Source organism: Felis catus, chromosome A2 (assembly GCF_018350175.1).
Source record: "Felis catus isolate Fca126 chromosome A2, F.catus_Fca126_mat1.0, whole genome shotgun sequence".
Classification (NCBI taxonomy): domain Eukaryota; kingdom Metazoa; phylum Chordata; class Mammalia; order Carnivora; family Felidae; genus Felis; species Felis catus.
Genome location: NC_058369.1, coordinates 110,137,087 through 110,153,960, shown reverse-complemented (window position 1 = coordinate 110,153,960; position 16,874 = coordinate 110,137,087). Strand labels below are relative to the sequence as shown.

The 16,874-nt window shown below is 34.3% G+C and overlaps 1 protein-coding gene across 2 annotated transcripts in view; it reads right to left on the bottom strand.

The window, feature by feature from the left end:
- The window catches only part of AHR (aryl hydrocarbon receptor), a 53,735-nt gene that overhangs the window by 10,108 nt on the left and 26,753 nt on the right, over nucleotides 1-16,874 (bottom strand). Inside the window, exons 1-8 of one of the 2 annotated variants that reach the window (XM_019825551.3) lie at nucleotides 13,844-13,922; nucleotides 11,069-11,172; nucleotides 9,520-9,609; nucleotides 7,790-7,913; nucleotides 7,008-7,138; nucleotides 5,153-5,355; nucleotides 4,293-4,402; nucleotides 3,033-3,174 (exon numbers count right to left, since the gene is read on the bottom strand). In XM_019825551.3, coding sequence (XP_019681110.2) covers nucleotides 3,033-3,174; nucleotides 4,293-4,402; nucleotides 5,153-5,355; nucleotides 7,008-7,138; nucleotides 7,790-7,913; nucleotides 9,520-9,609; nucleotides 11,069-11,131 — 863 coding nt within the window. In that variant the 5' untranslated portion in view covers nucleotides 11,132-11,172; nucleotides 13,844-13,922. Of the gene's footprint in view, nucleotides 1-3,032; nucleotides 3,175-4,292; nucleotides 4,403-5,152; nucleotides 5,356-7,007; nucleotides 7,139-7,789; nucleotides 7,914-9,519; nucleotides 9,610-11,068; nucleotides 11,173-13,843; nucleotides 13,948-16,874 lie in introns of those variants that run through there. The other variant, XM_011280419.4, reaches the window with a different exon arrangement.

Sequence of the window (16,874 nt, the reverse complement as noted above, 5' to 3'; positions counted from 1 at the left end):
TCACATGTATACTACATATAGTATGTGTGTGTATAAATATATCCAACTTAACACCCATAGGAAGTAAAGAGCTCCAATGAGGACCCAGAGAGAGGCAAACAACATAGGAGAAAATAGACAAACAATATGAACGGACAATTCCTAGAAGGAAAATGCCCTAGAAAGATACAAAAGATGTCCTGCCTCATTGGTAATGAGAAAATGCAACCAATAACCTTTTAATAACTAACAGAATAAGCAAACTCAAATAGTAAAAATATGAACAGCCCAAATGAAACCACTGATAAATGAAGAGCACTATACCTGCAATAGAACATAGATTCTTGACCAGAGCACATGGGATATGTTACTAACACTGACTATATACTTGATATAAAACATTTGTTCATAAATTATACAAAAAATACAAATTTCAAAACACTGACATCACACACAGAATGTTTTCTAACTTCAGTGGAATTGATGTAAAATTCAGTAACAAAAACACCAGGGGCACCAGGGTGGCTCAAACTTCGGCTCAGATCACAATCTCAAGGTTCATGGGTTCAAGCCCCGCATTGGGCTCTGTGCTGACAGCACAGAGCCTGGAGCCTGCTTCAGATTCTGTGTCTCCCTAGCTCTCTGCCCCTCCCCCACTCACGTGCACTCACTCTCAAAGACATTAAGAAAATTTTTTTTAAAACAAAAAACCCAGAAAATCCCCAATGTAAAAAGTACATACTACTATATTTCAAAATCATGAATAGAAAAAACAAGACACATCAAAACACGAGGACTGTAGTTAAAGTTGTGCTTAAGGGGGAATTGATAACTTAAAGGCTGGAAAAATAGCAAATATACCCAAAGAGGGTAGAAGGAAAGAAGTAATAAGCAGATATAAATGCAGCAGAAAACAAGCAAACAATAGGAAAAATCAATAAACCAAAAGTTGGATCCTTGAGAAGATTAGAAACTAATGGCTTTGTAGCAATATTATTTGACAAGGCACAGTTTGCTAATAGCAATGTTTCTTTAAAAGTCAGTACAGATACTACAAAATGAAAAGGAAATACAGCATAAAAGAGAAAAATCATCATCATGTTAATGAATCCAGGAGTATTTAACAAAATTCAGCACCCATCATGATGATAACATTTAGTAAACTAAAGAGAATGGAAGCTCTTAAATTAAAAACATGTATGTATATACACACACACACACATATATATACACACACACACATGAATATATATATTATACGTATATATACACGTGTACATATACTTAAACAAAAATATATATTTAGTAGCAAAATGTATATAATCTATATGGATATATGAATATAATGTATATAAATGTACAGAATGTATATGTGTATATATGTACGCATGTAGTATCTAGATATTGTATATGTATGTGTATATACATACACACACACACGTGTGTGTGTGTGTATATATATATATGTATATATATATATATATATAAAATTTAATTGCAAAAGCACTACCACAACATCATACTTGATGGTAAAATATTAAAAGATTTCCCCCTGAGACTGGTAATAAGACAAAAACAAAACCTGATATCATTATTTCTTTCACATTTTACTGAGGGCCTAACCAGTGCAATAAAGGAATTTTAAAAAATAATAAATGTCTAAAGATTAAAAAAATTATTGCAAATGTTATGTAGTAAATTGTGAAGGATCCAGACACTTATGAGAATAAGTGGATTTCAATAAGTTCACTGAATACAGGCCAGCATTAAAAAATTCAATGATTAGAAACTGGTGTACACATGCATACTATTCTTTTTAATGTTTTATTTATTTATTTATTTTTGAGCAAAAGAGTGGAAGGGGGAGGACAGACAGAGAATCTCAAGCAGGCTCCATGATGTCAGTACAAGAGCCTGACTTGGGGCTCGATCTCACGAACCATGAGATCATGACCTGAGCTGAAATCAAGAGCTGGATACTTAACCGACTGAGCCAGCCACCCAGGCACCACACCATGCACACCATTTAAAAACAGCATCACAAAACCTCAAACAACTAGAAATAAAATTAAGAAAAAGATATGTAAGAGTCAGGTAAGAAAAATACAACCCATTATTAAGACAAAGACATAGGTACAGACTCATGTACCCATATGCACATACATATATTCACCATGTTCAAGGGTTGAAGAGTCAGTATTGTAAAGATGCTGATTATCCCAAAATAAGCTATAGTTTCAATGCTATTCCGTTCAAAATCACAACAGATACTCCGGTGAAATCTGACAACTTATTTCTAAAATATAAAGGATAAAGAAGAGAGGAGACAATGCTAGAGGAGAACAAAAATTCCTCAACTAATATGGAAAGCTGACACACAAATATCAAGATTATAAAGATGTAGTAATAAAGATAATGTGCTATTGAGGTGAAAACAGACAAGTAGACTAATGGAATCCAGAAACAGAACCACAGACACAATCCCCTGATCAAAATGCAGTGGAGCAGGGTAAAAAAGCAGCCTTGTCAATAAGTGATTCTGATCAACTGGATATACATATAAAGGAAAATATTAATGTTGATCTTACCTCAAGTCACATACAAACAAAACATCAGCTCTCTAGAGCATAGAAAACATTTATAATACAAATATCTGACAAAATGCTTATTTACAGAATCTATATGAAACACAAAAACCTCTGCTTGTTTAGAAAACATGTACTAAGCACAGAACTATTATGCATTTATTTTATTTTATATATGGCACTAGCTTTTCATCTTTCCTTCATACATCAGGAAAAAACCTGGAGTTTTCTTTGGTTATTCTCTTTCTGTAATTCCACCTATTTAGTTCAATAAAGTTTGTCAATTCTGTCTTCTCAATGTCCTTCATTTATGCCTTGTTTCTTTACATATTTTCAGTTTTTACTCCCAGAGAAAATTCTCACAGAATTTATTTTGAGGTTTTCATGTAAGAGGATTTAAAAACCAAAGTGTTATTAAAAAAAAAAAAAAAGAAATGAAGACATGAAACATTTTGTCTTTGTACTTACGTCAGTGGTCTCTGAGTTGCAATGATATAATCTGGTCTTCCATTTTTATACACTAAGCGTGCATTAGACTGAACCCAGGTCCATCGATTGTCTTTGGTGAGAAGCCTGAATACTATCATGCCACTTTCTCCAGTCTTAATCACTAAAACAAAATCCAAAAATTAAATTATCAAACCTGAAAACAACATTTTAATTCTTTTTAATGTTTATTTCTAAGAGACAGAGACACAGCATGAGTGAGGGAAGGACTAAGAGACAGGAAGACACAGAATCTGAAGCAAGCTCCAGGCTCTGAGCTGTCAGCACAGAGCCCCACGTGGGGATCGAACTCAAGAACCATAAGATCATGATTTGAGACGAAGTCAGTCACTTAACTGACTGAGCCACCCAAGTGCCCCGAAATCAACATTTTAAAGAAAACCTCTGAAACAAAGCCCCTGTGACATATTTTTTGGACATATTTCTTTTATCACCAAAGATGATGTATGTCTTGATAACTTTTAAACACAATATATTAAAATGTATGGAAACAGTTCTTCAGAGTTTATTTTCTACTTCAGACTAAACATTATTTAAAAAAAATTTTTTCTTAATGTTTATTTTTCAGAGAGAGAGAGACAGAGCAAGAGGTAGGGAGAGGCAGAGAGAGAGTGGGGACACAGAATCCGAAGGAGGCTCCAGGCCCTGAGCTGTCAGCAAAGAGCCCGACATGGGGCTCGAACTCCCAAACCACGAGATCATGACTTGAGCTGAAGTCAGTCGCTTAACCGACTGAGCCACCCAGGTGCCCCAAGACTAAATTTATTATTTAGTAGATTAAAGGGAAGATCAAATCAGAAAATTCTGGTAATACATCTAACTACAGAGAGGGTACACAATTTGGGGAAAACAAAACTATTAAAATTAATTTCATTTTAAAAAGGGAATGTTTCTACCACTTAGGATTTTATTTAACCATTTTAAAGCATAATCCATATTAGCATAGATTTATAAATTAATGATACCATTTAAAATGCCATTAAAAATTGAGCAAAACATTGGGCAAAATGTTCATTTTCATAGTAATTAAAGTACTAGACTCTTGCATGGTAGGTGTAAGGCAGTTAATAAATTGAGTGTAATTCAGGTTAATCATAATGGTTTGACATCGACTGTAAGTTTATCCAGTTGCTTTAAACTCATTACCTTATGTAAAATTGGAAACATGTACTAGAATATATGCAGTTTTTTTGGACATGTTCATAACAAAATACAACTTACTCCGGATATGGTACTCTGCACAATAAAGCATATCAGCAGCATGAATAAATTGATATCCTGATCCTCTCATGCACAACTCTGCTTCAGTGTAGCCTAAAACAAGTTTTCCTCTGTTAAAAAAAAAAAAGGTAAATAAGAAATCAAAATTTAACATAAATGAAATAAACAACCTAATTGATCAGTTATATGCTATTTTCTGCACTGTTTCCCTTGATTCAGAATTTCATATGAGCAGTAGAAAAAACCATATTCATGCAAGTGCTCTCTTTTGTTTATGACTGTTAGTATCAGTTTTATTTTCTTCTTCTGAAAAAAAAAACTGTTGAAAATTAGCATGGCTAAAGATGAATCTAACAGAGTAGATTATGTAGGTAAAACAGAATCTTTAATAAAAACCTAGAAAGCATATACTCCATTTGAAGGGGCAAAGCTTTTCACATCTGTCTGCATTCCCATATTAGGGGAAAACCAATTATAGGTTTTGACACAGTATGAATGCTAATATCACAGTCTACCTCCTAATTTTCTGGAATTTACTCAACTTCTAGGGCTAAAAATCAAATAGAGTCTGTGCATTAAAAAATGTAAAACAAACCAACAAATGTCATCAGGATAGTGAATCTTACTAATACAAGCAAATCATCTTTATGACACAGAAACTGTGACAAGTATCGTAAAAAAAATTACAAGAGGATTTGTGAGCCCGATGAAATTATTTTAAAAGTCTACACTGACAGAGTATGAAATAACAGCTAATTTAATAAACATTATAATTTACACTACATGTTTTACATACTAAGAGAGATTTGCTACAACAAAATATACATTTAATGAAAGAAAACTGAACAAGTTTTACTTACTTGGCATCACAACCAGTAGGTGTAAAGTCCAATTTGTGTTTGGTTCTAAAGATGAAGTTTTTGGTTCGAATTTCAAGTATGGAGGGTGGCTGCAGTGGAGTAGCTATTGCAAACAAAGCCAACTGAGGTGGAAGGATTGACCCATCTTTGCCTTTCTTGTTCTGTCCGTGAAGATACTTTAACCTCCCCTGGAAATTCATTGCCTTTAAAAAACCAAAACCGGCTTATTAAAATTAACCCTTTAAAACTGTTAATTTCCAAAGCTCAATCATGGCCATTTCCAGTGTTGTTGATAATTCCATAAAAGTTCCTGAGGCTGACTGATGTTACATCCATTCTTTTCTCCACAAGAAGCCCATTATAATTATCCCAAATGGCAATATGAATTAGATGCTAAAGGGGCAGCCCAATAAGGTACTCCTTTTTAACTGTCACAACAAAAATACCCGTATCATCTTCTGAGCTCATAAATGCCCTGTCATTCACACCTAGAGGACGTAGCTCCTTCCCCCCATGGCATTCAATACATGTTTCCTGAATGAACGAATAATGCTAAAGTCATCAAGTACACATTAATTTTCAAATAGAGATGAGCTATATTCCACAGCTCATGCTCTATTTCATAACTCATGGCAATCTTTCATATACAGATAAAATGCAATTTCATTAAAATGCTAAAATTAATCATAAAATCACATAAAGAATGCAGAACTCAAAGTAACAATAAAGGGTACTTTTAGAAAGAAGATTGAGGAAACAAAGATGATTTAAATGTAAACATGGTCAACTTAGTTGCTTAAAACAGTTTTAATCAGGCTGAGGGATGATTCTGACCTCAGTATGATATGGTAGCAACACAAGGAACCAAAGACTCAATTATGCAAATTCCACCTGAGAAATACATATTAGCTGATCATCAGTACTAGGAAAGCTATCTCAAAGCACAATTCTAACTCTGGGTCAGCAAAATGATCTTCAGAAATAAACACATTAACAAAAATCACTGTTTGCTAATAATGTTTAAGATCTGGTTACTTCGAATTCCTGCTAATTCACAAGAGTAATATGCACTATGCTTTGTACTGTCTTCTGTGCCTAGTGGAGTGCACTTCCTTAAGGACAAAGACAGTATGAATCTGAGCATCCTGTGAAAGCTGCTCCCTGATTATCCTGTTCGGGTGTTCAGAACAACAGCATCTCATACCAGATGACTACTTTGCAATCATGAATATACAACCGTTTTTCTTTCTTTTTAAATGTTTTTATTTTTTTTTTTAGAGAGAGACTGCAAGCAGGGGAGGGGCAGAGACAGAGTAAGACACAATCTGGAGCAGGCTCCAGGCTCCAAGCTGTCAGCACAGAGCCCAACACGAGGTTCAAACCCACAAACCATGAGATCATAACCTGAGCCTAAGCCGGACGCTTAACTGACTGATTTACCCAGGTGGCCCTACAACTATTTTTCTATATGGCAGTTACTGTAGCTGTGTAGCAAAGGACATGATAATTTTCTGTTCAGCAAGAATTAAATGCAAAGAGGGTTTAAAGCAGCAGTCTGCTGCTAAATGGCTACTAAGTTCTCTTTTACATAAAAAAGTCCCAGAAATATTTTGCCAAGATACAAAGTCCATGTTATTTCACTCAGTCTTTGTTACTATATCCTAAAAGATCGAGATTTGGAGTTATGGAAGATACTAGAAATCTGAAAAAAAAAAAAGTTACTTTCCTTCATGCAATTATTTTATAAAGGAGGTTTTTAAAATCAAACTCAAATCTAACCAAAGAAAATGGTTTCGAAATTTATTTCTTACTTTCTGAACTGCAATTGCCAGTATCATAAGATTTTGCACCTTACCAGGAAACCAGATGAATTATCCAGGAGACACCTTAGTCGGCACACGAAGCTCCTCTCCATAAAGGAAGAGTTTTCTGGAGGAAGCTGGTCTGGGTTATAACAGACTGCTGGCTGCGGGAGGCCATTAGCTTCTAGAGAAATAATAGCAACACAAATTTACATCCCATTTTGCTGTACAATCAGGTGTTTTGGGGTAGATAAAATTTGTGTTAATTTCTTAACCAGATTCTATTCTGAATACAGAAATGAAGAATCATTTTCAGAAGAGGAGCTAATGAAAAGAAATACACGTACAGAATATCACTTTTACTACACAGAACTTCACCTACTCAGTTTTGTTTTTATTTCTATTGTCAATAATCTTCATATTCTCTAACACTTTTTATCTTCTTAGCACCTTCACACATTTCTAAAAGCATTGATGGAGAAAAGATTTTACCTTTGGATTTTTATTTGGTGCATTTTGCAGACAGAACAACTTCTACACACTCCAGGATCAACCTTATACATTCCTTCCAATCTTTCAAAAGTTATTTGTATAAAATATATTACCAAGTATGGTAACACTTCTTTGCTTGAAATTCATCAGTGGTGGTCATTTGTCAAAATATTCCTTAGGTCTTCAGTCTGTGACTTGGCTGTGACATCCAACTGCAGACTCCTGTCTTTCCACTTCTTCCCAACCTTAACCAAGGAGTTATATGCCTCCAAAGGTTCTCTGCCTCCTTTCACAGACTTACACTAAAAACTCCCCAACACTATCTTTCGGTAAACATTCTTACCATCAATTCTTTGTCCAGAGTCTGCACACTGCGTAGGGTTTAATGTCCAGTGAAGCTGACGCTGAAATTCAGGTCGATCTTCAGTGTGAATAAGTTCATACACACTCTGGTGTATGACATCAGACTAAAGAAAAAACATACAGGGAAATTTTTTTAAAGCCGTGATTAAAAAAATGTGTCTTACTAAATTAATTTCAAAATGCAGCTACATTACAGGGTGGTCGTTAATGGTGATGAATGCACATGAATCAGACAGATGACCACAGAGCTGTCCAGTCATCCAAGATAGGAAAAGCTAGAGAGAGGGGAGCACTGTCACTGGTGAGCAAGAGTTCCTTGCCATCACTTCCCTAGCTGAATGCTCTTCAATTATAGAAGTCAACTCTTCACTCCTTCATGGCAACACATTAAGTTGTGTCTTTTTAGCCACTTCTTGATCTTTTAAATCCTATTTCCTTCACAAACGCTTGTCTGAAAATCCAGTTGTCTTAGACTTCTCTAAGCTTAAGAGTATTCAATTATTTCTTTCACTGTCCTCTAATGACTTTCTTTAATGTTAAATTTTTATTTCCGGTCCACTCTGGAAGAATAAGGGATTATACCTTTACCAGGTCAGAATCCTTCTTCTACCACTTGACTCTCCACAAGATAGGCTTTGTCGCAGAGCCAGGTTCCGCTGGTTTAGCTATCTAGACTTAAACCTCCTTGTGAACTTAACTAGCATTAAACCATCTCTATGCAGTCCATTACCCGATTACCAGAGTTCTTCTCGGAAACACAGACTGTAGCACAGGTTCCCTTAACAAAAAAAGCTTAGAGGCTTCCACTGTGTACTTAACATAGTTTAAACTTCAGTCGGTTTAACAGTGTAGACACTGTTATTCAAGCCAGCAGTCTCAGCATCACCTGTGAGATTGACATATGAATTCATAGGCCCCACTCTGACGCACTAAATCAGAGTATGTCAGAGTGGGGACCAAAGATTTTAGTTTTGCATCAAGTTCTTCCAGTGAGTCTTAACACATTAGAATTTAAGAACTAGTGATACATAAGAATAGCTAGCAGTCAAGTGTACTTACAAACTTCTCACATCATATCAGATGCTCTTGTCCCTCAAATACGACAAACACCACTCCATTTATGCACCATTTATTCAAGAACATTAAACAAACCAAATACATTCATCTCTTTAAGCACTTCCAGTCTACTGCTTATAGTAGTGCTTCTATCTCTTCTTTCCTGTGCTCCTCCTACACTGAAGTCCACCCTCTGAATCTTATGCTTAAATACCATTTGCATCAGGAAAGCTTCCATTATCAGCATTAAGTCAGAATTAAAGATATAAACCATGATATTTTGCCTGTACCTTTACATATCACCTCATTCATTTCAGAGCTGCCGCATGCCCTCCATAGTATCCATAACTAATTTGATGGCAAATAATCTCCTGTCTGCCCCCCAGCCAATGTTTCTAATATATAAGAGATTCCTTAATAAGTGAAAGATGAAACACAATATCCATGAATCTCATAAAACATTTAAGAAAATTATAATGCAGTAAATTATTAATAATATAGAAATTATTAGCTGCAAAAAGATGATTTTTATTTTATAAGCATATTTTAATTGACATTTTCTATATATAAAGTATCAATTACATCCCTAAAATGTATGATACATAGAGTTAATTTCTAAAAAGATTTTAAATGACCCAATAAAAATATATTTACCTGCTGGAACCCTAAGTAATCTTGTATAGTAGAAGAAGCATAAAAGACCAAAGCATCTGTAGTGACAACCAGCACGAAGCCATTCAGAGCCTACAAAGAAAAAGATTAGTAATTAGAAAAAGATTCTAAAATTAGTAATGTGACTAAATAACAATATGGTCACTCATAAATAATGAGGTTGCTTAAGACTGTTACTTTATTGCTGAAAATTTTTCTCTTTTAAATGGCTAAAATCACACCTCATAAACACAGATACACTGTATACTGTGGGATGGGTGGAATCTATTCATACCTTTTGATTTAGGTAAGGAAAAGCTTACAGCTAAATTTAATGCTCAGTCACAGTAACTTCAGTAAAATTGGTTTCGTCTTCCTCATGCTTCAGATATTGCTTTAAATATACTGTATATTTTTACTGTACATGTTTTTTAAATTGTATAAACATGTATTATAATCTATCACATTGCTTTTTAGAGAAAGATAGTCTGTAAAGATGCTTATTATTTTCTGAAGAGAAATTTGATAGAACATCTTTCCTCAGACCATTCACACATTGAAGCAATTTGAAATCTGAATACTCCCAAAGCATTAAAACAATTTAAAAACTTTTATTGGCAATATAATCACATATATGGACTGCACATAAAATACACATAATATACATGTAATACAAATATACACTTTAATTACTAATATATTCAAGTTTAAAGCTGTCATTTTATATAAAACAAATGTCCACCTAATTACTAATATAGTCAAGTTTAAAGCTATCATTTTATATGTGCTATTTCTATTATTTCCATCTATATTATACTTCTTTTTCTTTCAATTTTACCTGCTTTTGGCCAATTTTTATTTTTATTATTCCCTTTGCTCCCCTACTTTCAGCTTAGAAATTTATATTCTTTTCTATTCTTTCAATCATTACTCACGTCCACTGTTAATATTTCTATACTCTTGGATAAAAGAAAGAGTATTTATTTGGATCACTTTAAACATTTATGGTTATCACATATTTTATCTCTATAAGCCTTCACTGTTTCCTGCTTCAGTTCAGCTCAGCAGAGTTCAATGTGTTCTTTGCTATTTTATCATGGCTAAACCCTTCTGAGACTCTCCTCTTCTTCATGTAAAAGGAGAAATGGTGTGGTTTAGTAGGAACCATACAGTTTGGAGTCAGATTTGAACTGGATTGCTTTCCCAGTCTCTTATTATCTCTGTGGCTTTGGTTATTTATGCCTTCAAATTTTAGTGTCATCATTTGAAAAACAGGCAATTTGGTTAAGAGCCTATTTCATCTTAGCGCCTGGCACAGAGTCGGCACTCAATTAACATAAGGCACCATTACTATAAGGTTGTGGAAATGAGCAAATATTTACATGACCATGCTTTGTGAACTGTTGAGATATATAATGACAACAATTAGCTAATTCAACACTTAATCAATGATGACAAACTGAAGAGGACACCTATCAATTACTGGAACTAGAGAATTACCAAGACATTGCCACTGTGCTTAGAATGCTAGCAAAGTCAGGTAGGTATCTACCTTAGTTATTAGATACAGTAGATGAACAGCAACTGTCTTCCTTTTCACTCTAATTCTTTTCATCTTCAAGATTCTTGGTCTCTAATATACGCCTGCAAAACTGACTGCAAAGACAATAAACAGCATCTACTATTTAACAGCCATTTTTCTAAACGTTTTTGTTTATTCGTCCACATTCCATTGAGGTGGGTGCCATATTCCAGTATTGCAATCAGGTAAACGAGGTGAACTGCAAAACAACTTGCCGAAGGTCACAGAGCGAAGCTGAGCCAGGAAACAACTAGCCTTGCTCAATGAAGCCTGTCCACGTACCTATCATGGTCTAGGAGTATTGCTCGCCAGCTGTGGCAGGACTGTTACACTTTTAATCCCAACTGAGCTCTAAAGTTCTTGATTTCAGAGATTATGGCTACAATGCCTGGTGATTTCCCCAGAAGGAATGGGGCTGGCACCCACCAGGAACTTAAATATTTACTCATTAACACCCTACAAATTATTCTTAAATTTCAGTTGGCAGTAATAATAGATATACCGTTTTTGTATTTTTTCCTTCCAAAAATATCTTCTTTTTAGATAGGAGTATCCACTTATCATATGCATTTTATTTTGTAGAGTGTCCTGCTTTCTCAAACAGCGAAACGAATTTAGTACTTTCCAATGAGCTCATTATGCCAGAAGATACAAAGATAATTTAAGTTATAATATCACACTCTCTTAGACGGTGAATTGTCAGAAATAAAAAGCCTTTAAAAAGAATATATGCATCCTGATTTTATGTATATCTCAAATGATCTTAAATACTATATGGAAGAAAGTTATTATACTGAAAGAGTCAATAAAAATATGGTAATTACATATTAATGAAAGAAACTATCATTCTTTAGACTTACAAAAATTTGCCCTACCTATCCGAAAGTCATGTTGAGGTTCACTTACTATTTAACGTAAGACAAATAAACTGCAATCAGTTGTGTTAATTATTGTTTCAATGGCTGTTAACTCAACAACAAAGCTGTTGATTATAATCAGCACCACAGTAAATAGCACCAGACAGAACGTGATGAAATAAATGAAAATAAATGTCTGAAATAAATAATGGCTAATGAGAAGATACAAAAAGTCATTTTTTTTCATTTTTATTCCTGGTAAAACAGTAATAAATTTAAGCTAAGTTTAAAAGTAATTATTTAAAATTTTTGCTAATAAACTATTATGTAACATTTTCTTTATGTATCTCCTTAGTTAAAACCAAAGGAAAAGATTTCTCATTAAAAAGTTTCATGCCAGAGGGTATACTCTACCTCTGGAAACATTCTCTATGTCTGAGGGATAATTGGTTGATAATCACATGTTGAAAGTATAAAGTTAGATGCCATTATGGCAACTGTATATAATGAAGTATGCCATTTTCACGTGTCTACAAGGTTTTTGGTCAGCTATTTCAGAAGAGATAACAGCCAAGCATGATACTAGCAAATCAGATAACGTGTGATGCTTCCAAATGGAAAATCTACTACTGATATGCAATATAATTCATAACAGATGCATTTATTTTAAAGACCTAAATGTTTTCAATTTTCAGATAATTAAAAAAATGAGACTAGTTTTTCATTAGTATTATTTTTATTCTTTGTCGTTGACATAGAATATGTTTACAATTTGCCTAAATATTCTATGAGGGAAAAAAAAATCATTGGCCCATAATTTAAACAGTTTTACCAAATGTTAAGCATTCCATATGTGATTATTTTCATTTGAAATAAAGGACTTCCTTATTACTTTACTACATAACCCATGGTGTGTGTTTAATCACATGAAGCAACAATTATTAGAATGTTTTCCTAAACCTGAAGAAGGAGTCTTTACGTTTCAAGCTATTATATACATAAACATCCTCAGCCAGGGACAGGTTGAGTACTCATGCTTGAATATATTTAATTTGTTTAACCTAATGGGTGCAAAACTTAATTTTCGTAATTACAAAATTATAATAAAAAATGTTATAAATTGTTGGGTTACACATAAGCATTTTCAGAAAGAATTAATGGAGCTACCAAAAGTTGCGGCTACTTTCTGTTACAATGGCAAACTAAGTTCTTCACTAGGTTCACCGGGTAGAATTGAAGATGATCACTTAATAGTAATAACATATCAAAGCACACATCCTCATTCTATCTTTTTTTAACAAAATAAATACCTGAGAATTTTAGCTGACAATCAAGCATCCTATCAATTCCAAGAAATAGAGTAAAAAAAAAAAAAAAAAAAAAAAAGAAAATTAAAATATTTTCACAGACAAATCTAGAAACTAAGTTCTAAAACAAAAATTAGGACTTACAGCTGTTTGTTAAGAAAATCTGTAGCGTGTTGATAAGACATACCCCATAGCTAAGAGTTAAGAACATAGTGAAAAATAAAATTCAGGTAAGAACATTTTTGAACTGTTAAGTAAATACAATTAACTGCTTTAATGAAGCTATAGTCCTGAAAAGGTACATACAAATTCGGTGTCTTAAATGAGAACCTTTAAAATAATGTAGGAGTTTTGCTATTTAAAGAAATACAATAGGGAAACTGATAGGTAGACTTCTCATCTACTCGATACCATTACACTTTTTCATATAGTAGCATTATACCACCGTTGCAGTCCCAGTAAACATGGCATGAAGCACCCTGGGTGAGTTCTAAGTAAACGGGAGTAACTAAAAGACTGCTCAATTAGTCTTCCATTTACAATGTTTTTTATTAGGAGAAGCTATATTTACTAAAATTCACCTGTAATAAGAATTCTCCTTCTTGCAGACTCAGGCCTTCTCTGAATTTTGTTCTACAGTTTTCCTGAATTCCATTTCTGTCAGCTGGGGAGGCCTGTAATGCAACTGTGGAGAAAAGGAAAAAGCAACGATACAGTGAGCGATTTCAAAGGGCTATAATGGAAAAATCTCTATATACCTAACAAAGACACAATTTGAAACACTGGTATCTACTGCTACTATAACGACTAAGCAAATATTCCTTTGTCAATGAGGGGTTTCCAAGTCAATAGACAGATTGCTAAAAATTATTAATTACAAATAAATAATTTATTTAAATTAATAGAAACAACTTCTGATGAGCTCATTATGATTTCTGACCTGCATGGTACCTCTATAACTACGCCTCCCATTTCTCTTTACTCATGAAAATAAATGATTTTCATACTAATATACACTTATCTAAACAGTGAACTAGTAGTGGTGAGGAGAAAGAATCAACCATATGCTTTATTAAGAAATATATTTCCATCAAGTTTAGAATCTTCTTGTCTAACTTTTGGGTAAAAAAGGGATTAGTATTGTTAGCAGAGTCTTGCTAAATTTATAAATCAACTCATGGAGAATTAACATCGTTGTGATTTTGAACCATTTGATCCAAGAACATGCATTTTCTTCCTTTTGTTCATATCTGTATTTTTTTGTCTCACTAGAATATTTTAAAGTTTCCACAAAAAAAGATTTGTACATTTTTATGTTTATTCCTATGTATTCCATCCTGTAAAATGCCTTCCCCTTCCTAACTGCTTGTGGATTATGGATTGAAGGGGAAGTCTGTTGCCATGGTGGGAAGCTTACTTCTGGAGGTAGCATGTTATAATGCTCTCTCTCCTCCCCTCCCATCTCTCTTCTTCATAGTGTGTGTGAGTGTGTGTGTGTGTGTGTGTGTGTGTAGCTTGGGAGGCACCACAGCTGAGGGTACTAATAATAGCTGCTATGTTCTTAGAATTTTTCCAAGCACTCTCAAATATTATCTTATTTAATAGTAGTATCTGGCAAAATTAAGTTCAAATCTTAGCTTTGCCATTTATTAAAATGTGTAGGGTCTTTGAGCCTCTGTCCTAATATGTGAACTGGTAATCAAAAACAAACAAACAAAAAAACAATTTTGCAGGGTTATTGTGAAGAGTAATGAGAATATATGTGAAGTTCCTGGCATTCAGCAGCTCAATAGTAATTCAATAAATGGTAAATTATTAGCAGTGTTTCCCAGATCCTATAGATTATCTTGTTATAATATGCAACCTTTTAGATACAATTACAATACAGTATTTCCATTTTTCTGATCTATTTTTAACCTTCAATATCAAATAAGAGAAATCATTAAGTGAAACTGACTTTGACATTCCTTTTAAGACTCATTTCATTAGATTTTTATTGCACCAAAGATAATCTGGCTTGGCAAAAAACAAGATTTACTAATAACCAGATTTTCTCTCCAGTTGAGCAAAGCCTCACATATAAAACATTTTCACGCTGAAGTATATTTTCTGGTAAATCAGTGCATGTGTCACACTGGAATCTTATGCCAAGTTCATGCTTTTGCAGAACTTGAAACATTACCGATTTGAAAGAAGAGGCCAAAAGTTTGGCCTCTGAATGTAACAATTTCAAGAGGCCAAAGAACATATTTCTTTGGGCCAAAAAAAACAGTCTGAGGTACATAAATTGATCTAACAGTTAATCAAGACCAAAGGAAATGGTTAATCTTTCTCAATGTAAGTAGAAGAGAAAAAGGCTTTTTCTCCTTTCCTGTTCTGTTGCTGCTTGCTTTCTAATGGTCAAATTTGACTGAGTGCATTAAAACCTCACAATGTCAGGGTTAACTATACTCTCACTTTTCCAAAAGCTCCAGTGCAAGGCACCATTTAAGAGTTATACCAGGGGTGCCTGGGTGGCTCAGTGGGTTGAGCGTCTGACTTCGGCTCAGGTCATGATCTCACCATTTGTGAGTTCAAGCCCCACATCAGGCTCTGTGCTGACAGCTTGGAGCCTGGAGCTTGCTTCGGATTCTGTGTCTCCCTCTCTGTCTCCCTCTCTGTCTGCCCCTCCCCCACTTGTGCTCTGTCTCTCTCTCTCTCAAAGGTAAATAAACATTAAAAAAAAAAAAAAGAGTTACACCAAATATCAGTAAGATTTACTGTTAACTTCCGAGCGGTGCTAGTGCTGGGTCATAGGGTAGATCTATTATTAATCTTTTGAGGAACCTCCACACTGTTTTCCAGAGTGGCTACACCAGTTTGGATTCTCACCAACAGCACAAGAGGGTTCCCAGCAATAACACTGCTAGGAATTTACCCAAGAGATACAGGAGTGCTGATGCATAGGGGCACTTGTACCCCAATGTTTATAGCAGCACTTTCAACAACAGCCAAATTATGGAAAGAGCCTGAATGTCCATCAACTGATGAATGGATAAAGACATTGTGGTTTATATACACAATGGAGTACTACGTGGCAATGAGAAAGAATGAAATATGGCCTTTTGCAGCAACGTGGGTGGAACTGGAGAGTGTTATGCTAAGTGAAATAAGCCATACAGAGAAAGACAGATACCATATGTTTTCACTCTTATGTGGATCCTGAGAAACTTAACAGAAGACCATGGGGGAGGGGAAGGGAAAAAAAAAAAAAAAGTTAGAGAGGGAGGGAGCCAAAATATAAGAGACTGTTAAAAACTGAGAATAAACTGAGAGTTGATGGAGGGTGGGGAAGAGGGGAAAATGGGTGATGGGCATTGAAGAGGGCACCTGTTGGGATGAGCAATGGGTGTTGTATGGAAAGCAATTTGACAATACATTTCATATTAAAGAAAAAAAGGTTTACTGTTAAAAAGAAAACAACAAAACCAAAACCTACACATTGCAAAAAGCAAAGTGTGTAATTATAAAAATGGATAGATATTACTAGTATCAAATTTTAAAATGTCTAAATTATCAGGAATCTCTTAAAATTAATTTTCAATTAAAACAACTGGTGTCAGTTCCAACCAG